The sequence below is a fragment of the Schistocerca americana genome, chromosome X, assembly GCF_021461395.2.
Source record: "Schistocerca americana isolate TAMUIC-IGC-003095 chromosome X, iqSchAmer2.1, whole genome shotgun sequence".
Lineage (NCBI taxonomy): Eukaryota > Metazoa > Arthropoda > Insecta > Orthoptera > Acrididae > Schistocerca > Schistocerca americana.
The window spans coordinates 375,954,063-375,979,421 of record NC_060130.1 but is presented as its reverse complement, the minus strand read 5'-3'; the positions used below and the strand labels follow the sequence as shown (position 1 = coordinate 375,979,421).

The following is a 25,359-nucleotide window of genomic DNA, read 5'->3' as shown; positions in this document are numbered from 1 at the left end:
ACGTTCGTTCCAGCGTGGGCCAAAAGCTGAGGCAATTTCCGATCTGTTCCCTTAATAATTGCTGGGAAAGCCTTTTCTGCATATCGATGAAGCCTCTAGCCATACACACAGAGTGTACTAATTATGTCTTCTTGTCTTTTGTTGCCATTACCTTATAAGGTAGTAAATGGCTCTGAGCACTATGGGACTTAACACCCATGGTCATCAGTCCCCTAGAACTTAGAACTACTTAAACCTAACTAACCTAAGGACAGCACACAAAACCCAGTTCTCCCGAGGCAGAGAAAATCGAACCCTGGAACCCGGGCGCGAGAAGCGAGAACGCTACCGCACGACCATGAGCTGCGGACTATAAGGTAGTACGTCCGAACTACCTAACATTTACATTGCGTTGGATGGCATTTGCATTTGATTCCCACTGACACGTCAAACAGCGGGCCTCTCAACATGTGAAGGATGTTGCATTGTATCAATTTCAGTGTCAGTCGGGTTTAGTACCTCAAACTAGTTCATCAGAGGGATCTCTGTGGTGCCCCAAATCCTCCCTGGTCCCTGCCTCCGCCGTGCAGAACGCCTAGACTTATCACTGATCTTTTAGGTTATTTTATTCAGTGTTAAATATTTAGTGTGTGTTTATTATTCTTCGTACAAATATTTCATTATTAAAACTAAAAGCACAATTTAAGTTTGAAACATATTTCTTCAAATAACACGTGTAGTTTTCTTAATATTGTATCCTGGTGATGTTGAAATTCTGATCATTCTACAAGTATTAAGTAAATCAGTAATATGAAATAGTTTTTACGTTTAGCTTGTTTTTTAGACGAAAATTGATTTGTCAAGTATACCATGTATTTTCCTCATCTTCTTTGGTAATTAAAAAGGTGCTTTTACCTTTTCTACGAATGACTTGTCACAAGATTTTCCTCTGTTACTAGTTGAAATACGGCCTACAAAATGTCATGATGGTGATCACGTAAAGTGTAATGGGATATTCTACGAAATTTTCTTTTAGTACACGTATTAGTGCACATTATTCGTGAATGAACTAATAATTGGATATTTTGCGATAAATTTTGGAATGAAGGTCCAGCAGTGCATGTAATCAAGTCCTAATTTTAACAACTTTTATTCCTTGAAATCTTAAAATGATTTATAAGTATAAATCCATGATTCAGGGTAATTAATTTTTTTCATCTGAGAGGAGGGCAGAAATAATATACCTCCTTGCAGTCGGATTTTGAATAAGCTTTTCACAGAGTGAAGATCAATTAACACAGTCGGACCTCACCACAAAAGTCATTTCAAGCTAACTATGCAAATGTATCTGCTACTAATTGCCTATTTTTAATAGAGAATATACAACAAAGATTGCGATTTGACCTAAAACTGCTCCGCCTGGTGAGCACTATGTATACTATATGGATAAAATACGACAAATATCTGGTTTGACACCCCCAAGTGCAGGCTAGGATGTTTGCATTTAATATTATTTCTGCAATAAATATTGCAATACACACTGTGTCACCGATAATATGTATCCTACATATACACATCGATGTATTTTTAACACTGAACAAACAAAGGTTGGTCAGATATGTTGGAAATAGTCATGAAGTGTAATATTTAACTCAACAAAAATTACCTGTCACAGTACATAAATAACTATTTAACGTGATAATGAGTGGCATACTGTCACAAGAGACATCTGCAGGACCCATTCCCCCCTTACCTACGTTAGGAAGACTTCAACCTCGCTTCCGGTGAAAATAAGGGACAGCATTCGAAGATGAAGGTTGAAGTGCTCGATGTATCAATCAGAAATCTACGGATACCAGTTTTCGATTGTTGACCCCTATTTTGACCGAAACCGAGGTTCTTCCTACACGTCGGTCGGGGGACTGAAGATGGCGTAGTAAATCGCCGAAACTGGTAGCCAAATAAATTAACAGTTTGGAAATCAGACAGCTGAAAGGTGTTTCATTTGACATTCTATTATAGTTTAACGCCCCTTCGCCTGTCTTCGAGGTCTCCTTGACGTTCTCTTTCAACATGATCAATATTGCAAAAGACCATAAGATGGCCGTGCTGTTACGATCCACCTCGATCAGAAGATGTTCGGCTGTTGTTCTGGCCAGCAAGCTCTCCAGACATCTCACCAACTGAAAACATGTAGTAATGGGTGGCCGAAAGGCTTTCTTACATTCTACCACCTCTTAGCCCTACGACGACTGACGAACTCTGGCGCAGGGTTGAAACAGCGTGGAATAACGTATTCTTATCTGTCTCCTAAGCTCAGTTAGACACAACTGCAATAACTACTCATTCTAAAATGATCTGTTATAGAACAACATGCATTATAACCAACATGACCTCTGTCTTCCAATATAAACATTAAACTTCAATGTTTTTAAATGTTTACATAACACGACAAAGGACGTATTGTTTACAAAATATGTTACAGTATAATAGAACACTTCATAACGATTAGTCATTTTTGATCCATGGATAGTCTGAAACTGACCGAAATCTACAGTCAAAAATAGAATAAGTAGTGTAGCTGTGTACTGTATAAAGCAGTACCAAACAAATTCAAATCTACAATTCGTACAAATTACACTCAGTAAGATGGTTGAGATGGAGCTACAGTCTCACAGATACCCAGCACGTCTTTCACCAAACGAATGCTACCATCAGGTCTGATGTTCAAAGAAACTTTACTTGAGCTCCAAACATATGGGACCACTAAAATTACTATGCATCAAGAAACAACCAAAACCATTTCGACGTATTCAGAATTTGTGTATGCCTTATGACTGCCACTCCGCTTCAAGGGAAATACAGGTTCATGTTAATTGGATTACTGTATAGTGTTGTTATGAATGTGGCAGACAAGCCACCGAGCCGGTCCCATGCACAGAGAAAGACTAGAGACGGGGGATTATTGAACGAGGCAGACAAGATGTCTTTAGCCCCAGGGTGCAGTGGACCATAACAGTTGGGATGTTCAAACTAGATTTCGACCATGAAATCTGCTATAGAGGGCTATCAGGTGCTATTGTCTGACCGTACGGGATGCAGATACACTCATATCGTGTTTGGCCCGTCTCTAGTGATGATGATAACTTTCATAAAGAAGATGCTTTTCGAAAGCGCAGCTCAAAAATTGAGACGTCTACCAGCCACAGAGCTTGTAGATACAGCAGAGCACATTGTCATAAGAAACAAATGCTCTCAGAGTAAAGCTTCCTTGGTGCAGGAAAACAAGGAATCATGCTACAGCTATGAAAGTTACTGTTAGATACTTTTATTGGAGAGAATAATGGTATGGGCTGGCCAATCACGTACATGCGCACTACTATAGGAAACTTTTCAGAACGCTAGGGGATACGTCTTCCTTGTGTGGCGTTTTATGTCAACATTTCTATGCAAGTCCTAATGAGTGACACTTTAATACATCTCGGAGCCTGTTCAGTACTTTGATCTTGAGCGCAGTGATCGTCTGTGGGTCGTAGCTAGTAGAAACCCGCTATGCCAACAGCCAAACAAAATGAGAAAGTACTCGTTTAATAAGAAAATTTCCTGATTATTTCTCCATGGGTTCTCTGTAATCTTCAGGTCCACGTTTTATGACTTGCCCTCTACTCTCCTGTGTGAAGTCCTTTTGTATCCCTAGGCTTTGAATCACTCCTAACTCCTATTAGCTCCGTATCTCTTGAACAACAAACTCGTCACTCGTCAACCATAACAGCTACAAAAAGAGAGGTAGTCATGGCGATAGCTAAGCCGGAAAACAGTTCACACCAGTTTTCTAAATTGCGCCACGTTTAAAATCACTTTGCCTCATGTACCTCATCAGTATATTTTGCATCATAAACATTGCCCTGATGCCTTTCTAGCACTACAGCTCTCAACCCCAAGCACCCACTCACAGAACTGAGTAACCAACAGCAGTCATTTAACGTAAAACTGTATGTATCCGCTACGTATATTCATAAATCCAAAAAGTGGCTTCAAAACATACCAGCCTTAATTCCAAATTAATAAATCGAAGCAGCCCCGCCCACCATATTCATCAAAACCTGAGACTATTGTAACCATCTGTCACATCGATGCACTTATCTGTGCCAACAGCTCCTTACCTTCTTCTCTGACTAGGGTAAATATACACTTTGTTACTACAATACTGCAAAACGTTCAGCCATCTGAACGACCCAAAATCTCCGTGAATTCACATAATCATACGATCTGTACTGTGTTGCCAAATCCAAACACATAACTTATTCAACTGCCTTGACACTCTTATTTAACTCCTCCATCAACAACCACACGTGCATAAATAACTCGACGATGGTAACAGAAAATCAAATATTCCAGAATGAGATTTTCACTCTGCAGCGGAGTGCGCGCTGATATGAACTCCCGAGTTCGAGTCTCGGTCCGGTACACAGTTTTAATCTGCCAGGAAGTTTAGAAAATCAAATATTATTTTCCAAACAAACCATCACCCATATCCTTTCTTAATACCAACCTCACGTACCATAACTACAGTTCAAATCTACTACATTTTCTTCATACTATCCACACTCTGCAACACAAATCATATCCCTCCTAATGATATATCACTTTTTCCCCTCACTGCATCCACAAACAACAGCTCCTCCAGTACTTGTATCAAAAATGAATCTGTGTCAAACTGTGCCATGCAGCTGGAGCAAACGACTACAAGAGAATGAGGGTGTACTTCAAGTAGTTAATTTAGTCACCATTATTCTTGAGCTTTTTACGGAATGAACTTTCATTATATTTTTCTAATACTTTCTTGGAATGACAGAGTTTGAAGCTTTGTGTAACGTGGAAGTAGGAGATAGGATGACATACGAAAAGTTATTTCCTTGTATACGGAGAGATAGTTGTGCTAACATCAGTAATAGATATGTTGCTGGAATTGTTACTGTTGTTAGAGACCATGTTTTATGTCGCTGCGGTCGTTGTTCCACTTGAGTTTTGTTGCTGATATATTACACTCTTATATGGCAATAACGACAGAGGACAGTAACGGTTATATGACAGTGATGGTTGGAGGATTCATAATCGCGGTGATGACACAGGCTTAATGGACGACATAGACTGGAGCCAACGATACGGCTGAGGGTTGAAGATAGACTGGGGCGGACGACGGCAGCAATTGATGACACAGCGATAGTTGATACTGATATGATACTGATATGATACTGTCGGTGCAAAACATTTGTCGGTCCGTCATAATACCTGTCGGCGTAGCCCAGACAAGTTACGTGAGCTAAAATGAATGGTTTTAACTTTTGCGGGCACATAAATACCCTGTCAGTACCATTATAGAACTGTTTCGGCAGTGTGAATAACGAGAAATACGTCATGAGCTAATCGTTGTAGACATACAGAAGGTAGAAAGTCGTCATAATAATATGACTAGACTATGTAGTTATCAGATTCTGACTCTTCTAGAGACGGAGCTACGATTCCGTGCATACATTGCCTCAACTAAGAGCTCCTCCTTTACTTCCATACATTGCTTCATTTGTCATTAAAATTTCAGTGTTTCCCTCTATTAACTGCAGTACTATGTATTTCATATGGTGGTATATTTCTCTTTCTGTTTCTTGTTATGTGTAACTAATGAATGCGGCTTTGTACAAATGTATTTGAGTTGCTGTTCGAAAGTTGTGGGTTTGTACTGCACGTCTTCTAATTAGGTTTTAGCTAATTTCACCTATGAAGTGGAAGCTATTTGTGCTGTCCTCTCTCTTCTTCGGTAGGCTCCAACATCTTGAACGTAAATGTGAAATCATATGCTAATGTACACAATCATTACCCCATCCAGTAGGACGAAGTTTACTTAATGATATTTTCTCTTTGATGCCTAAGCATTTTGTAAGTGCTTAAAAGCGGACTATATTCCGAAATCGATTTTGGAATAAAATTAGACAATATATCCCTACTATTCTCTGGCGAACATCTTGTCATTTCACAGTTACTTAGTGATTTCATTTCTGACGAAAAAATTTTTCTTGCTTTTTTAAGCTAAAAACCGATGATGTGAACGATTTGTGAGTAATAGTGCTGATCTCAAATCGTGATTGTCGGCAGTTTTTGTATTGCACATAGTGGGCTTTACTGGGATTAGCATAGACCTTCTGCAGAAAGTAATGAATCAGCTGCTTTCATGTGTCTGTATTCCCTCTTAAAAACTGAATGCTCCATTTCATTGAATGATAGGCTCTTTCGTCTACGAGTGTGTAATATGAATTCCAGTGAATGCAGGTGCACAAATTTTACGTGTTGTAATATAACTTCTTTTTTTCTATTAACTGCACAAAAAGTGTTACTTTGATATTTACTGCATTTAGTAATTTATATCCTGTTTTTTAATTTTTCTGTAACTTTGAGGTATTTCGAAGTGCTACAATCTGTTCCTCAACGGAATATCTCAAACTGTGTCAATGATGAAAACTAGAATTAATTTTTAGTGGTAAGTGTTTATTTTTTGGACACTACTACATATTATTACGTCGCACTCTGTAACAAATATTAGGGTAGGTGTAAAATGTAGTCTCGCGGCAAACGCGGATTCGACCCCTATAAGCTACACAATGGATACAGTAAACGAAATTATCCATGTTAAAGATGGGCCGGGATTAACAAACACGGTGGATATTAGCACGAAACGGCTGAGATCATTTTCCCTAGCACAATTGGAGGTAACTCGCTTACCTTACGTCTGCTACAGATGTCCCGTAGCCGTTGTCCCCGCTTAGTTTCTTCTCCGTTGGTCGCGAGCTCAAACGGTTGTGACATAAACAGTGCATAATAATGCGACAAGTGGGTAGGTATAAGTGCTAAGCATAATAAGAACTGTAGAATGTTGGGATGCCAACTAATTTGTTTTACCATTAATCACAAAATTAATAAAACTATTTCTAGAGCGAGTCTATCGTTAATATTCATAACAAGAGTCCTGTTCATGAGTCATTAGTTCCCGAGAACCGTAAAAATCACAAAAATACTTCACACGATCTAAGAATCAGCATGAGATAGCACAAATACGCTTTCCGAGGCAACTTTAACAATTACTTCCGTCTTCATGCGGAGATGCACTTCACACACCAGTTCGTCTGTTGTCACCTTGAAAACCGAACATAGACTGCTTTTGATTAAAACAATATCGTCAAGTACATCACCCGAAACAATTTTTCAACAAACATTTCCCTCTTTACATGAGATCAGATTTTATACACAGATTCATGTATTACCTTCTCGGTAGCCGATCGTAGGCTAGCATTGAGCTATCTTTAGTGGTTTGACGCCTGCCCTCTCAGGTCCAACCTTTCCACCAGTAAGCACTGGCAGTACCTAAAATCGATAGTTATCATTTCTTGATGAACTGAGTGATATTAAAATTATTGTTAACAAGCTCTCAGTGCAAGTAACGTTATCAGCACGGTTGGTGCTGTATATTCACATTTAAACACTTAACAGAGCGTAGTCGGAGATTCCCCTCTGTCTTTCTCTCTCTCTCTCTCTCTCTCTCTCTCTCTCTATCTCTCTCTCTCTCTGCTCCAGTACGATACAGCTCTTGCTCGCCCCGGCCGTTCTCACGCTATGCGGCCAAATGACGTAGTTCGATGAGTCTGCCTTTTGAGCCTACCTACTCGCTGGCCTCTCATAACAATATCTTCCTATACGGTGAATTAAAAGTAGCCATAGAATTTAATAAACTTATGCATTGATATGATATAAACACCACAGATTGCATACAATTTGTAAAAGTCACTTCTGTCGATCACTTTGCATTGAGGGAGCTGTTGTTAAACAATAAGATTTTACTGACCACTCTTTTCCAGCCTTGAGTGAAATTTCGACCTAACGTAGTGGCAATTCTTTATTGTGTCCTTAATTATCAGAATTTTATGATCTTATAGATAAAATTAAGAAGAGTATACATTTATTCTGCGCTAGTTGAACGTTATTGTTGCTTAACGCTCTGATAGTTTGAGAGGGATCTCAAGCAACTAGAACAAGAAACACAACAGGTTCTCATATAACTCAGTGATACATACCTGCTCGGATGGAACTGTTACTCAAATTTTATTTTGTGTAAGTATAGGATACAGTATTATGTGTGAATTTGTGTCATAAAACGAAATAAAAGTTTTGATCCTAACTGACCCGTCCAGTAATTTAGAAAATAACACTGTCATTTACTCAAAACATTTTTAGGGTGAAAAGCGTGAAAATTACTTTTGATTCGATTATTCTTTCTTTATTACCAACCAATTTTTACTTATTACGCTATCATCAAGAAATTGACTAGCGTCACCACAAGTGTCTTTGTACACACAAGTCAAATATTACCAGACGATGTCGCAGTTATCCCAAGAACGGTTAATATTCAGAAAAAATTATCGAAAAACTTTAATTTGTTCCCTTTTCACTTTTAAATATGGATCAGTCCTGTCAAGATACGGCTGTATAATTCGTTAAATGAAAATATTTAATGTATGTATTTACTTTTACACTACTGGCCATTAAAATTGCTACACCAAGAAGAAATGCAGATGTTAACGGCTATTCACTGGACAAATATATTATACTAGAACTGACATGTGATTACATTTTAGTTCTAAGTTCTAGGCGACTGATGATCTCAGAAGTTAAGTCGCATAGTGCTCAGGGCCATTTTTATTACATTTTCACGAAATTTGGGTGCAAAGCTCCTGAGAAATCAGTACCCAGAACAACAACCTCTGGCCGTAATAACGGCCTTGATACGCCTGGGCATTGAGTCAAACAGAGCTTGGATGGCGTGTACAGGTACAGCTGCCCATGCAGCTTCAACACGATACCACAGTTCATCACCACTGGCGTATTGTGACGAGCCAGTTGCTCGGCCACCATTGACCACACGTTTTCAATTGGTGAGATATCTGGAGAATGTGCTGGTCAGGGCAGCAGTCGAACATTTTCTGTATCCAGAAAGGCCCGTACAGGACCTGCAATATGCGGTCGTGCATTGTCCTGCTGAAATGTTGGGTTTAGCAGGGATCGAATGAAGGGTAGAGCCACGGGTCGTAACACATCTGAAATGTAACGTCCACTGTCCAAAGTGCCGTCAATGCGAACAAGAGGTCACCGAGACGTGTAACCAATGGCACCCGATACCATCACTCCGGTTGATACGCCAGTATGGGAATGGCGAATACACGCTTCCAATGTGCGTTCACCGCGATGTCGCCAAACACGGATGCGACCATCATGATGCTGTAAACAGAACCTGGATTCATCGCCACAAATGACGTTTTGCTGTTCGTGCACCCAGGTTCGTCGTTGAGTACACCATCGCAGGCGCTGCTGTCTGTGATGCAGCGTCAAGGGTAACCGCAGCCATGGTCTCCGAGCTGATAGTCCATGCTGCTGCAAACGTCTTCGAACTGTTCGTGTAGATGGTTGTTGTCCTGCAAACGTCCCCATCTGTTGGCTCAGGGATCGAGACGTGGCTGCACGATCCATTACAGCCATGCGTATAAGATGCCTGTCATCTCGACTGATAGTGATACGAGGCCATTGGGATCCAGCACGGTGTTCCTTATTACCCTCCTGAACCCACAGATTCCATATTCTGCTAACAGTCATTGGATCTCGACCAACGCGAGCAGCAATTTCGCGATACGATAAACCGTAATCTCAATAGGTTACAATCTGACCTTTATCAAAGTCGGAAACGTGATGGTACGCATTTCTCCTCCTCACACGAGGCATCACAACAACGTTTCATCAGGCAACGTCAGTCAACTGCTGTTTGTGTATGAGAAATCGGTTGGAAACTTTCTTCATGTCAGCACGTTGTAGGTGTCGCCACCGGCGCCAACCTTGTGTGAATGCTCTGAAAAGCTAATCATTTGCATATCACAGCATCTTCTTCCTGTCGGTTAAATTTCGCGTCTGTAGCACGTCATCATCGTGGTGTGGCAATTTTAATGGCTAATAGTGTACATACCATTGAGCATTTCTAATATACTGCAGATACTCTTAAGCCAATATGAAACTATTCTGAAGAGACTGACGAAATATCCAGCTCCGCAAAAAGCATAGCTACGAAAATACGGAAATAACGCAGAGGATCCAATGAAGAAGTAATGGTGAAAGTATAAAATTAGAGTAAATACCAGGCGAAGATTTTGATGTATGAAAGCTCGGAGAAAAAGAACTTCCGAAAGAGATGACATCACAGACATTTGAAAAAAATTGCCATTTGTAGTCTTTAAAAGGCGATATGGATACTGTATAGACACAGTACTGCATCTTCTATCTTTACTGTATATTGAATTCAGTTAAGAGCTGTGATTTGTTGTGATGTCAGTCGTATGTGCACCAAGTAGCTTATGGAGATTTAAGCAACAGTTCCTCTCAACAATGTGCTGAGCACCCGAGCTGGCGCCATCCCTTCATCCAGTTACAAACTCAAATACGTTTTAACCTTTTCCCTTTGTTGTTATTGGAAGCAAATAACCATGAAATCCATCACTACTAGTTTAACTACCCAAATTCAATGATAGAGACGGCAGTGGGTTCTGGCACTCAAAAAATTTCGAAACTGAAATGTACACTGATGTCGCCAAGTAGTAGGCAATATACGAAACTAGTTTCGCACCGCTGGTTTTAGGAAAAGAGTTTCGCAACTTAGTCTATCCATGTAAACCAGGCTTAAGTTGAATGTACACTGAGAGCGTTTCTTATGGTGTTTTTCAGATTCGCGGTTCCGGTCGCACTTCTGCTATATGCCTGCGCTCCATGGACCTGTCACACAACACACTGCGCTCCTTCTTCCTGGATCTACCGGCGCTCAGGTTCCTCAACCTCTCCAGCAATGGCATTCGCGTCATTTCGCCTACTTCGTTCCTGCTGCCCGAGGTGATCGATATCGACTTGAGCTACAACCAGATCGCAGTGTTGGATCAGCACACGTTCAAGGACTCCCCCAAGCTGCAGGTGCTGCGCATGGCAGGCAACCAGCTCAGCCGCTACGACAACCTGTTGCTGCCACTGGTGATGCGCATGCTCGACCTGTCCTACAACAAGATCGTCACCATGGAGGAGACCTCGCTGGACGGCCTCAACATCTCTCGGCTGATGCTGGGACACAACGGTTTCCGGTCGCTTCCGCAGGCTGCACTGTCACGCGTCGGCTACGTGGGGTACTTGAACATGGACGGCACACAGATCACCACGCTGCGCCCACGGTCGCTCAACCGAGTCCGCGTGGGAAGTATCAGTCTGTCCAGGTCCAGCACACTAGCGGAGATCGATTCACATGCCCTCACCAGGCTGCCGTTCCTCCGCCATGTTCGCATCAGCGAGAACCCTAGCCTCGTCTATATCAGCCCATCTGCCGTTTCCAAGTCTCCCAATGTCACATATGTCGACTACTCTAAGAACAACCTCCTGGCCGTAGAAGAGGAGATGCGCAACGTGGTAAGTACCGCTCATACTTCGCGGCTTAATATTTTTCCTTATCTCATTTCTTCAGTTAACTAATCACCTAACTCGTTAACAAGAGATATTATTGGTATCACATTGTGATACTACTTTTAGTCTTTTAGGGAATTAAGGACAGTTTGAACTACACATCATACGTAGAGGAGTAATTATGGACCTGAATAATTACAATGCAACTCTTTTCAGACTGTCATTATTGATGGTCGCCATGAGCGGTGACCTTTAAATAGGCTCCTTGGCTTGACGAAATAACCTAGTAGCGCAGGGATACCATCGTGGGGGTTAGTTAGGGGCTAGGACCAGCAAGGATATGGCCTGCTAACAGATCTGGAGAGTTCCCACAGACTTTGCTTGTAATATGGACATAGCTTTTTGTTGGAACAACCATTTAGAGCGGCAATACAAAATAGTGCTTACACTGGCAGTCTGCTTTTTTCTTGCTGGGACTGCGTTTTTAAATACAACCGAACAATGTCGTTAAGTGTCTTTTGTCGGTATCCTGGAGCAGTGAACGCGTAGCGTCCATTTATCAGTAGCTAAAACAGAGAACTTTGTGGTAGGCGCCATGTCGACGAAAGTCTGGCTCGGTAGGCACCATGTTGACGAAGGTCTGGCTATAAGGCCTTACGCACTAATTGGAGTGGGAATAGTCTCTGAAAATCAAGTGTGTGTACGTGATTCACGACATAGGGGGACAACAGCCGATCGCATCTGCATAACACTGCGAGGTACTACGGCATACAGGCGAAGTAATACACTTCCATGCCCCACTGTCGCTCTTCATTTCTATAATTTCTCACACTCAATCGTATTAACAATATAGAATTTTCCTGGTGCCATTTTATAACTGTTATTTTTAGTTTATGCTTGATCCCATCTAAAACTTGATATTGAATAGTGATTCATTCTTGCCTCTAGATAATCATTTTCCTGTTTGTTTGTAAATATTAAATGCCGAATACATTTGAACTGATGGGTCAAAATTGGGCTCTTCCAGTTGTTACGATTCTGGTAGGGACATTCTTTCTCGTCTACATCCCTATCATAAATTTTTGATTAATCGATATTCAAACTGACTGCTTGAGTCTCAGCTGTAAGTAGCTTTGATGCAGATGCTTCCAACAAGCCCACGCGGTACAGCAACACCCTGTTTTCTAGGGTGTCGAAGAGGCCTGAAGAGGACAGTGGGAGGGGAGACGGGAAGGTAAGCTCTACCAACAGGGAGACAAGGAGAGGGAGAAAGCGTGCTCTACCACTATAACGCGCTTTGCTCTACCAATATAGACCAGTTTGGTTTCTGAATTTTTTCGTCCAGGGACTATGATACGAGTGCAAAATACGGTTTTAGTCCCGTCTCACGGGACAGTATTGGTTGAAGGTAAATACTTTGCTACATCTAATAATCGAGATTATAGCGCCGGAGCTACGCAGTACATCTCTAAACCGCATAATTACAAATTCATTCAACAGTTTTGTAACACTCCTGAGTGAAATAGTGTGTGTCCACCTCCGAACAGTTAAGATACCTGACTGCCATGAAAAGAATTTTTGTTCAGTTCCCATTTCTGTCAAGTAGTTTTCATTGTTGAGATGGTGGGAGGACTTAAATAGGGTGTACTCAGCGTCATGCCGGTAAAAAGAAATTCCTGGTGCCGTCACATAGCATAGTCCTATCAAACAGCGCCAAGCGAACCGCCGAATTAATGAACCGTTTCCGATAGACAGCAGAGCATCAACCGTGCTACATATGTTTACACTATGAAGCTTGGCGCAATCTTTTGATTTGTTGGAGCACATTGGGATGCTCAGGAACTTCACGACACCAGCACCAGCATTTTGTCCGTCAAACACTGTTGAAGACCATTTCCTTCATCAACAGGACTGTAACTTGCTACCGCCGGGCACAGTGCCATAACTCAAGCAACAGTTAAGACTTGGGTCACGGGAATGGATTTGTATTTTGATAATTACTATGACATTAGTATCCGAACGTTAAAGAATACGTGGAAAGTAAGAAAACTCTAAAAAGAAAATATGCTCTCTGTAGAGGAGACAAGTAGGGCCAGCTCCGTATTAATAGGGGCGTGATTCAAAGAGAAGGAAAATCTATTTGTTTTTCGTGTCTCATATGTCAAACTTTTTTCTTTCATTAAGAGGAGAAGGTAGGCTTTGGGTGATATTTCCAATGCAATGCCATAAACACGACATCTGTACCCTATGTTTTAGAAAAACAACTCAGACGCTTTGATGCATATCAGAGACCCCCGGTAATCTAAGTATCGCTAAACGTGCTAGAAAGTATTATCTCTAAACTCTGCTGACGGTTCCGAGACACAGGAAATGTGTGTGGACACGTATGACATAGATAAAATGTTATCATTCCACAACTGGGTCGATACTGCGCCTTAAGTACACGGTGAAATCCAGCGTTGTTTCGAAGATAGCATTTACAGAAACTTACAATTGCCTCCAAAATTGCAGTTTCCCGGCAATACGTTCATATATGCGTACTTTTGATTAAAGGAATAGTATGCCAGTAAAAAATTCTATATTCGATCTTAAGGATGTAGCCAAATGTAATGGTGTTGTTGCGGTCTTCCGTCCGAAGAGTGATTTAATGCAGCTCTCCTTGCTACTCTATCCTGTGCAAGCCTCTTCATTTCCGAATAAATAGTGCAACTTACATCTTTCTGAATCTGCTTACTGTATTCATCTCTCGGTCTCCTTCTACGGTTTTTAGTCCCCCTCCCCCAAGTTGCCCTCCAATACTGAACTGGTGATCCGTTGATGACTCTGAATGTGTCCTATCAACTGATGCCTTCTTATACTTCAGGTTGTGTAACAGATTTCTTTTCTCTCCAATTCTGTTCGACACCACCTCATTAGCAATGTTATCTGCCCATGCAATCTTCAGCATTCTTATGTAGCACCACATCTCAAAATATTCTATTCTCTTCTTGTCTAAACTGTTTATCGTCCATGTTTCACTACCATACATGCCTACACTCCATAAAAACACTTCAGGAAAGACTTCCTAAAATTTGAATCTGTATTCGACGTTAACAAATTTCTCTTCTTCAGAAACGCTCTTCTTGCCATTTCCAGTCTACATTTTATATCCTCTCTGTTTCGACCATCATCAGTTATTTTACTGCCCAAATAGCATAAGTCATCTACTAATTTAAGTATCTCGTTTCCTAATCTAGTTTCTTCAGCATCGCCCGATTTAATTCGGTTACATTCCATTGCCCTTGTTTTGTTTTTGTTGATGTTCATCTTACATCAACCGTTCAAAACACTGTCCAATCTGTTCAGCTGCCCTTCCAAATCCATTGCTCTCTCTGACAGAATTACAATGTTATCGGCAAACCGCAAAGTTTTTATTCCTTCTCCCTGAACTTTAATTCGTTCTCGATACTTTACTTTGGTTTCCTTTACCACTTGCTCAATTTACGTATTGAATAACATTGGAGATATTCTATAGTCCTGTCTCACTCCTTTCGCAATCACTGCTTTTTGTCGTGCCCTCTACTGTTATAACTGCTGTCTGGTTACTGTATGAGTTGTGAATAGCCTTTGGCTCCCTGCTTTTCCCTCCTACAACCTTCAGAATTTCGAGAAGAGTATGGCAATTAACATTGTCAAAAGCTTTCTCTAAGTCTATAAATGTTATAAAAGTAGGTTAGTCTTTCCTTAATATGTCTTCAGAGATAAGTCGTAGGGTCAGTATTGCCTCGCGAGTGCACACATTTCTCCGGAATCCATACTGAGATTCCCCGAGGTCGGCTTCTGCCAGTTTTTCCATTAATCTGTAAGGAATTCGTGTAACTATTTTGCAATTATGACTTATTAAATTATAATTCGGTAATATTCACACCTGTCAGCACCTGCTTTCTTTAGAATTGGAATTACTACATGCCTCTTGAAGTCAAAGGGCATTTCGAATGTTTTATACATCTTTCACACCAGATGGAAGATATTTGTCATGACTGGCTCTCCCAACGCTGGCAGTAGGTCTAACGGAAAGGCGTCTGCTGTCGGGGCCTTGTTTCGACTTAGATTGTTTAGTGCTCTTTCGAATTCTTCTCGCAGTATCATTTCTCCCATTCCGCTTCATCTACGTCCTCTTCCATTTCTATGATATTGCTTGCAAGTCTATGTCCTTGTATAGACCCTTATATACTCCTTCCACCTTTCAGCTTCCCCTTCTTTGCTTAGGACTGGTTTTCCACCTGAGCTCTTGATATACATACAGCTGCTTCTCTTTTGTCCAAAGGCCTCTTTAATTTCCCTGTAGGCAGTATCTATCTTTGCCCTAGTGATATATGCTTCTCAGTCCTTTTGTTTGTCCTACAGCCATTCCTGCTTAGCAATTTTGCACTTCCTGTCACTCTCATAGTTTAGACGTTTGTATTCTCTTTATCCTGCTTTATTTGCTACATTTTTATATTTTTCCTTTCATCACTTATATCCAGCATCTCCTGCGTTATTCAAGGATTTCTATTAGACTTTGTCTTTTTACCTATTTTATCCTCAGCTGCCTTCACTATTTCCTCTCTCAAAGCTATCCATTCGCCTTCTACTGTAATCCTTTTCCTGCTCTAGTCAATCGCTTCCCAATGCTCCCTCTGAAACTCGCACCAACCTCTGGGTCTTTCATCTTATTTAGGTCCCATCTGCTTAATTTCCTACCTTTTTGCAATTTCTTAAGTTTTAATGTACAGTTCATAACCAATAAATTGTGGTCAGAGTCCATATCTTCCCCTGGAAATGTCTTACAATTTAAAATCTGCTCCCGTAATCTCTGTATAATTAAAGGTATGAAATTGTCCATGTCAAACATTTCAGACGCTTCTAGTACCAAAACTTGCAGCCTCTAATCGTAAACCGCAGATTCATGAAGTATTCTTTAATTAACCAGAATTTCGTTTCTTTATTGCTGGATTTCCCCAACTGGTTACTTGTGATATGCGTATTTCCCTTGACGAAAAATTTTCTTTGCATTTTTATAGTCCTGTAATCTGATCTCATTACTGGATTTATTTATAATGCACACATAGCACTTGCATATTTAGGAGATGAAGCACGGTCGTACTGGCATTCATAAATACCGATTTCTGGATCTTCTAATCCTTCCCCATGAACCACCGGCCGTGGCGAGGTGGGGTGGCTTGCGTACCTCAATGATATAGATAGCCGTACCGTACCAGCAACCACATCGGAGGGGTGTGTGTTGAGGAGCCAGACAAACATCTGCTTGCTGAAGAGAAGCAATTGTAAGGGGCAACAGTCTGGATGATTGGCTCATCTGGCGTTGTACCATCAGAAACATTTCCTTGCTGTGCTGGTTCGAAAGACTCAAAGCAGGGGTAAACTACAGCTGTTATTTTATGCGAGGGTCTTAAGCTCTACGGTATGATTAAATGATGATGGAATCATGTTGGGTAAAATATTCCGGTGCTAAACTATTCTGCGTTCGGATCTCCGGGAGGGGACTGCTCAGGAGGATGTCTTAACCAGGAAAACCAAAACTGGCATTGAATGGGTCGGTGCTATGGAAGTTAAATCGCATAACCGGGAGAGTAGGTTAGAAAATTTAAAAATTAGGGATGGGTCGATGTTAGATGTAGTGCGACTCAGGTGAAGTTCGGTGGCAGGAGGAACAGGCGTTTGGTGAGGTGAACACAGGGTTATCGGTGTATCTCTATCTAAGCTACTGAATCGATTTCAACCATATTGGTGACATATGTCTCGTGCTATCTGGATGCATGCTTTGTTGGGACAGGAACCACCAGGGATGGGTAGGAGTGAGCACTGCGCGCAAGTACCCAGACTGTGTGAATCCAGTATTTGAGGGTGAGAGCACTTAGCATCATGCTATAAATTTTACTTATAATTCCAAGCCTTTACGAAACTTTTTCTGTATGGCACTCCGCAAAACAGGATTAAAGGAATTAACATTACCACTTACTACATTTTCACTTTTTATGCCGTAGAACTGAGGCATCAGGCACGATTTTTTTAATTTATTACTTCCTTACCACTAACTCTGTTCGCAACGCATTTTGCAGACCGTATCCACATATACAACTGAATGCTCCTCAAAACGTATATCATTGTACGACACATAGTTCAAAAGACATAACGTCATAAGCACTGCGATGAGTGAAGAAATAGCTTTTCTTAAAACCGAACCTAAATTAACCAGACTACAATCATTGAATGTTTGACAATGAGAGCACTTAGTGACTTCCAACAAACCTTAAACATAATTTCAAATCTTATCAAAATTTTTTCTCGCTTACATGCTTCACGTCAAATACTCACTGCTCCAGCGGAGAAATGCTCCTATCGCAGCACAAAAGTGGCTAATATACTCCTGTTTAATTGAAAGAGTCTGACTGAAAAGTAAAGTACCTGCTGTCTCATTAACCTTTCCTCAGTACCATTAACATTTTTCCCAAGAAGTCTGGCATGAGAACAATTCACGCTCTTTTTAACAAACAGTTCACTTTTCACTCCCACGAGCTCCCCTGACTGTAACTCGCTCACGCTCACTAGTCCATCGCTGTAAGTCGCTCGTATCCATCTACTCCCAGTTGCCCGTTCTCACTCACCCATTCAGCTCAACTCGTTGTCAGCATACATGAAATGTTTTTGAAGTTGTGAATACGAACGGCCATCAGCTGCATAACAAAATGATACAATTAAAATTTACTCCGAACCACGACTCGAACCCGGATTTCCGACTGTACGTGAGTGGTCGCCTCAATTGCTTTGGCTATTCGTGCACGCCTCACGGTCACATCCTAATTTCCACATGTATTCGTCCCTGCGTCAGGACCCGTTCTTCGTTCCTGCGTCAGGACCTGTACTCGTACACTTTATGTATTTTCCGTATAGAGTAACTGAAAGTCACTGCCTGCTATTGGGGATAAATGCAATACTGCAGTGGCTGTGTTGTTAAGAAGAACGATGCGATGTTCTTTCGAATATGCAACCATATCCGAAGGAACACAGCGTAGTTCTTCTTAATGACAGGCACTGCAATATCGCATTATCATTATGTCATTGTGTCTGCTAACTTTCACTGTATCCTGTCTCACACCCACGGTTCCCATCGTTCTGTTCTACTACTAGTGCCTTCCCCTTGCTCTCTCTTACTGCTAATATCTCATCCTTCCTTCCTACTGATGGTGTCTCTTCTCACGGTCATATATCTCTTCCTCGTTGTCGTTGTCATATACTCTCATTATCACTGCTTCTCATCCACTTCCACTTTCTCCTTCTCTTTATTCCTCTCCCACTGGCATTGTATTTTTCACTCTTGTCATAGGACTGTTCTGTCACTCTCACAAATATTCCACCGCCACTGTGTCCCTCTCTTCCTCTCACATTAGCACTGGCTCCTTCACTCTTTATATAACATGGCCTCTGTCTACTATCTTCCAGTATTTACCACTTTTCCGACGCTTTCGAACTGCCACAGTCACTTTCTCTCTCAGCATAAAAAGCGTGAATATGTTCGAAAGCCAAAAATTTTAGGAAAGTTTTTAAAGGTGCTCAGGAAGGTAGAAATGAGTTAGCTGATACTCCACTTTTCAGTCACTGTCTTTGTGCTCCAATAGGAGCATTTTTCCGCTCTTTCCCTCCTTTTACCTTCTGCAGCAAGGCATGTCACTCATATGAAAAGAACTTTACGGGTCAATAAAATTATCATTGTTTACTTATGGGAAATTCAAATAACGCAAAACTAATTCTACATGCACAAAAATTTTGCCTAACTTCAGTACTATATCATGGGATTCCCAGAACCCTTCTGATGATAACGGAGATTATTTATAGCGTATTTCTCTAAGCTAACTCACTACATAAATTACGTTTTTGTCTCACACCGGATTTTATGTGCATACTTTTCTTCTACGAGTAGGTTATCTTTGAACATCTGTATCTTGAAACGGATAAACATATCGAGGAAATTTTCAAGTTCGTTCGATATCGGTATTTTAGAAACAAATCGTAAAAATTTCAACCATTTGCAATGTGTAGCCGATTTGAAATCCGCGGCTCGGATTTGGTACCCAAAATCCATGTTTTGCGGGTGTTTCCCGACAACGGATACATATTTTTGAAAACGGGAAGATGTCACTGCAAGATAATACTTACAGAAAATACCGTCAGAGTTTGAGAAATTTATTCGCCGCTGACGGCGAAAATATGTGAAAAACGCACTTTACCGGATTTCATCCATGAACTAGATGGTGCCTCTGCATAGTCCCCTTGAGGCGCGTCTTAGACCACATCTAATGCAAAAAGAACCTACCGATTTGCTCAATTTGCCTAAGCTGAACTAAGCGTGTAATATTCGGACTTTGACCCTGTACCGTACGACAATTGCAATAAGATTATCCTACTGTTGAATATACAAATGGTCTCTAGCCGAAAACACTTGAACCTGCCTTTCTGTCACCGACAGAACCCGAGATAGGATGCCCGGAATAATTGTTTATGTACGCGCGGCGTTTCTGTTAGCGGATGCTGTCACATGGGGACCGAATATTCACTTATAAATAACTAAAAGATTGCAACTGTTTCATACAGAGGAGTACGATTCCTTAAATAATGTGTACGGTGCGAGCCAATAAGTTTTTCAGCGTCTTTTAGGGCCTAATATCAAGCCACAAATAATTATAATATCTTCTCTTGAGTCGTGTGGGGTAAAACAACAGAAAATCGCACCTGTATGTATGCAATATACACATGTTAAACATCTTGTTCTACGCCCCTAATTCAATTTCAACTTACTATTTGGTAAGACAAACTGTGGGAGTAAAAACGACCATCCCTCCATTGGGATGCGGGTGGGGGTAATAACGCAATGACCGATAGAGAAGGGGAGGGAGAGGAGGTGGACAGAGAGAATGGGCATGAAGAAATGGACAGGTAGAGACGGGGAGTTGGTGGACACAGAGAAAGTGGAGAAGGAGATGGACAGATAGACGGGGAAGGAGGAGAAGGAGAGGGGAGGGGAAGTGATGGACAGAAAGTGCAGGGAAAAGGAGATGGACTAACAAAAGACTGGAATAAACAGATACCTGGGGAACTGAAGTTTCAGCTAGTAATGAATATGAAAATATAAACGCGGGTAAGCTACTATGAACAGCATAGTGACTCATTATCGTAACCAAGATAGACACAATTACAACACTTACCACAGTAGTAAAAGTTTGTATGCCAACTAGCACAGCTGATGATGCAGAGATAGAAATGTATAATGAGATAAAACAAATTATTTAGATAGTCAAGGGAAAAATTAATTATGCTGGAGGACTAGAATATTATAGTAGGAAAAGGAAGAGAAGATAAAACAGTAGGAGAACATGAGCTAGGGGAAAGGAATGAAAGAGGAAGTCGACAGGTACAATTTTGCACAGAACATAATTTAACCATCGCTAACACTTGGATTCAGGATCATAAATAAAAGTTGTATACGTGAAAGAGGCCTGGAGACACAGGAGGGTTACAAATAGATTATATTATGGTGAGACAGGGATTTCGGAGTAAGACTTTTAAACCCTAAAACATTGCAGATGTGGTCTCCGACCACAATTTATTGATTGAAAACTGCAGATTACAACTGAAGATACTGTAAAATAGTAAAAAAAGTAAGAAGACGGGACCTGTGTATGTTTCAAGGACCAGAAGTTGTTGAGTGTTTCAGAGGGAATATTAGGCAACGATTGACTGAAAGAGGAGAAGGCAGTATAGTAGTAAACGAAAGGGTATCTTTGAGGGATAAAACAGTAAAACCGGCAGAGGAGTACATAGGTAAAAAGACAAGTCCTAGTACACTGGTGCGCAAAACTTAAAGACGAAAGTAACTTCCGTATGATGTGTGATTTCCAAGTACGAGGGTTGCCCGCCTTTTTTTTCTCAGCCGAATACAATGCTACGAATGCGAAACGTTATATATGTACTATTTGAAGTCTCCTGAGTGAGCGCGCCAAGTTTTCGTCAGTTCCGACCGATATCGTAGCTGCAGGACAGTTTCAAAATGACGTCTGTGGGTGATGTACGTTACAAGCAATGTGCCGTCATCGAAATTCGCATTGCAGACATAAAAACTGTGGGGAATATTAACAAACGCTTGTGCAAAGTCTATGGAGCATCTGCTGTCGACAGAAGTAAGTGTGCCAAACGTAACGTAGAAGTAAATGCCCTGGGAGTAGTGAAGCAGCTTAAATCACTTAATAAAAGCAAGTCTTCTGGTCCAGACTGTATACCAATTAGGTTCCTTTCGGAGTATGCTGATGCATTAGCTCCATACTTAACAATCATATACAACCGTCCGCTCGACGAAAGATCCGTACCCAAAAACTGGAAAGTTGCACAGTTCACACCAATATTCAAGAAAGTTAGTAGGAGTAATCCACTAAATTACAAGCCCATATCGTTAACGTCGATATGCAGCAGGATTTTAGAACGTATATTGCGTTCGAAAATTACGAATTACCTTGAAGAAAACGGTCTATTGACACACAGTCAACATGGGTTTAGAAAACATCGTTCCTGTGAAACACAACTAGCTCTTTATTCACATGAAGTGCTGAGTGCTATTGACAAGGGATTTCAGATCGATTCCGTATTTCTGGATTTCCGGAAGGCTTTTGACACTCCACCACGCAGGCGGCTCGTAATGAAATTGCTTTCCCACTGGAATATCGTCTCAGTTATGTGACTGGATTTGTGATTTCCTGTCAGTGAGGTCACAGTTCGTAGTTCAATTGGTTCATCGCACAACATCCAGTCATCACGAGGCACAGTTCGTAGTAACTGACGGAAAGTCATCGAGTGAAACAGAAGTGATTTCTGGCGTTCCCCAAGGTAGTGTTATAGGCCCTTTGCTGTTCCTTATCTATCGTATATTAACGATTTTGGAGACAGTCTGAGCAGCTGTCTTCGGTTGTTTGCAGATGACGCTGTCGTTTATCGTCTTGTAAAGTCATCAGAAGACCAAAAGAAACTGCAAAAAGTTTTAGAAAAGATATCTGAATGGTGCGAAAAGTGTTAGTTGACCCTAAATAACGAAAAGTGTGAGGTCATCCACATGAGTGCTAAAAGGAACTCGTTAAAATTCGGTTACACGATAAATCAGTCTAATGTAAAAGCCGTAAATTCAGCGAAATACCTAGGTATTACAATTACGAACAACTTAAATTGGAAGGAACACATAGAAAATGTTGTGGGGAAGGCTAACAAAAGACTGCGTTTTATTGGCAGGACACTTAGAAAATGTAGAAGATCTACTAAGGAGACTGCCTACAGGAAGCTTGTCGGTCCTCTTTTAGAATACTGCTGCGCGATGTGGGATCCTTACCAGATAGGACTGCCGGAATACATCGAAAAAGTTCAAAGAAAGGCAGCACGTTTTGTATTATCACCAAATATGGGAGAGAGTGTCACAGAAATGATACAGGATTTGGGCTGGAAATCATTAAAAGAAAGGCGTTTATCGTTGCGACGGAATCTTCTCACGAAATTCCAATCACCAGCTTTCTCCTCCGAATGCGAAAATATTTTGTTGACACCGACCTACATAGGGAGGAACGATCACTAAGATAAAATAAGGGAAATCAGAGCTCGTACGGAAAGATATACGTGTTCATTCTTTCCGCGCTCTATACGAGAATGGAATAATAGAGAATTGTGAAGGTGGTTCGATAAACCCTCTGCCAGGCACCTAAATGTGATTTGTAGACTAACCATGTAGATGTAGATGTAGTCGCTGAGCATAAAGGTGAGGCCACCAGAAGACGGTTCGGCGGAGCTCCACGATTTGCAGAGGTCGGGGAGATCATCCACGACTGCCTCACCTGACATGTTGCAGCGAGCTGATGTTATCATTCGCGAGGATAGACGCATCAAAGGGTGCAATTTGTGGAAGGTATTTTGAGGACGGTGAGGATGTGATCCCCAAATGAAGCACTGGCTCCGCCACCAGGACAAGGACTAGTATCGACAGGGCATACACGCCCTTGTTTCAGGCTGGAGGAAGACCATGCAGTGGGATGGTGATTACGTGGAAAAATAGGGTCTGTAGCTAAAACACCATCCTTTTGTGTGTGTAATTCTCATTATGTTCAATAAAGAATTGTTGAAAGAAAGAAATGCAGTGCATTACTTTCTGGGTAAACCTCGTAAATTATATCGGTAAACATTGGACATAACACAGAAAGAACTGCTATAGTACGCCTATAGAAGAGAAGGTGACTGAAAGAAACACAGAGTTAAACGAAAAGAAATGACACGTTTATTGAAAGACAATTATTCCATGAAAGTTACCGCTATTCTTCACGGTCCTCTGGACATTACAAACAGCGGGACATGGTTCATAACAGGATGCGTGATCACCACACACGACAATGCGTACCATACAGCGTCCTTCTATGCTGGCCACAAAGTAGGTTAAGGTGTTCGTGTGGTGTGGCTTTCAGTTCCTCTACCACCGCAAATGACAACTGCCGGACGGTCATTGGTACATGTGGATGTACTGGAATAGGTCTCCCAACGCATCCTACACATGCTCGACTTGATTTAAGTCCGTAGAACGGGCAGGCCAGTCCATTATATCCTCTCGTTCTAGAAGTTGCTTCTCCTGAGGGATGCGGTCACGTATTTCGGTCCATAAAAATACAGTCACGGACGAATTTACCCGTGAAAAGACCTGCATGGAGAATGTGAACAGTATCATAATAACGTTGACCTGTGAGCTTACCGTGTTCAAAGATTTGGAGGTCTGTAATCCCATACAACATTAAGTCTCCCCAAACAATAACACCTGGGCCCGCAAACCGAGCGTATTCGACATCGTTCCTATTTCATTACGTGTTCCCACTTCCCGTCATATGAGGGTACGTCCCCATGACCTGGTGGTCCAGGTGTTATGGCGTGGGGAAGCATAATGTTCCCTGGACACTCTCCGTCTTTAGGCTACGAGTGGCCTACCGGGACCATCCGACCACCGTGTCATCCTCAGTGGAGGATGCGGATAGGAGGGGCGTGGGGTCAGCACACCGCTCTCCCGGCCGTTATGATGGTATTCTTGACCGAAGTCGCTACTATTCGGTCGAGTAGCTCCTCAATTGACACCCCGTACCTGGGCATACTGACTTCCAACTTTTTATACACGGTACATTCACTGGGAAACGTTATACTGACACTGTACTACTTCTCCAAATTCGTTTTTGATTTTTATGGATGACAATACGCGACCACATCGAACAGTGAAGGTCGAGGAACCCTTGTAACGAAAGGATGTTCGGCTAACGGACTGGTCTGCCCGATGCCCCAACTTTAATCCCATGGAACACGTGTCGGATGCACTGGGGAGACGTATTGCGGCAAGTCACATTGCCACCCCGCACTGGTTGGGGAATGGAGCGCCCTATCACAAGAACTGCCTTGTGGGAATCATGACACCTCGTTGCAGAGCATGTATTGACGTCCGTGGTGATCACGCACCCTGTTAAATATCAGGTCCAGCCTCTTTTGTCATGTCCAGGAGACTATCATGAACCGCGGTGACTTCAGTGTAATTGTTGTCTTTGAATAAAAGTGTCGTTTCTGTTCATCTCATTGAATATTTCTTTATGTTAGTTCTGGACTGTACAGGTTCTTTCTATGCGTGGTCAAAGTTCCATCGAGATCTGTTGCTTGGCAGTGACACATCATGCGAAACTTACTTTCGCTCTGAACTTATGATCAACAGTGTAGAAAACTTTGGATATCACAGTAGATTTTTAAATTTAATTCATGAAAGGAGAC

The 25,359-nt window shown here is 41.5% G+C and overlaps 1 protein-coding gene across 1 annotated transcript in view; it reads left to right on the top strand.

Moving 5' to 3' along the window:
• Window positions 1–25,359, top strand: part of LOC124556039 (leucine-rich repeat neuronal protein 1-like) — a 154,076-nt gene that overhangs the window by 25,670 nt on the left and 103,047 nt on the right. Inside the window, exon 2 of the mRNA XM_047130074.1 lies at window positions 10,789–11,511. Coding sequence (XP_046986030.1) covers window positions 10,789–11,511 — 723 coding nt within the window. The remainder of the gene's footprint in view (window positions 1–10,788; window positions 11,512–25,359) is intronic.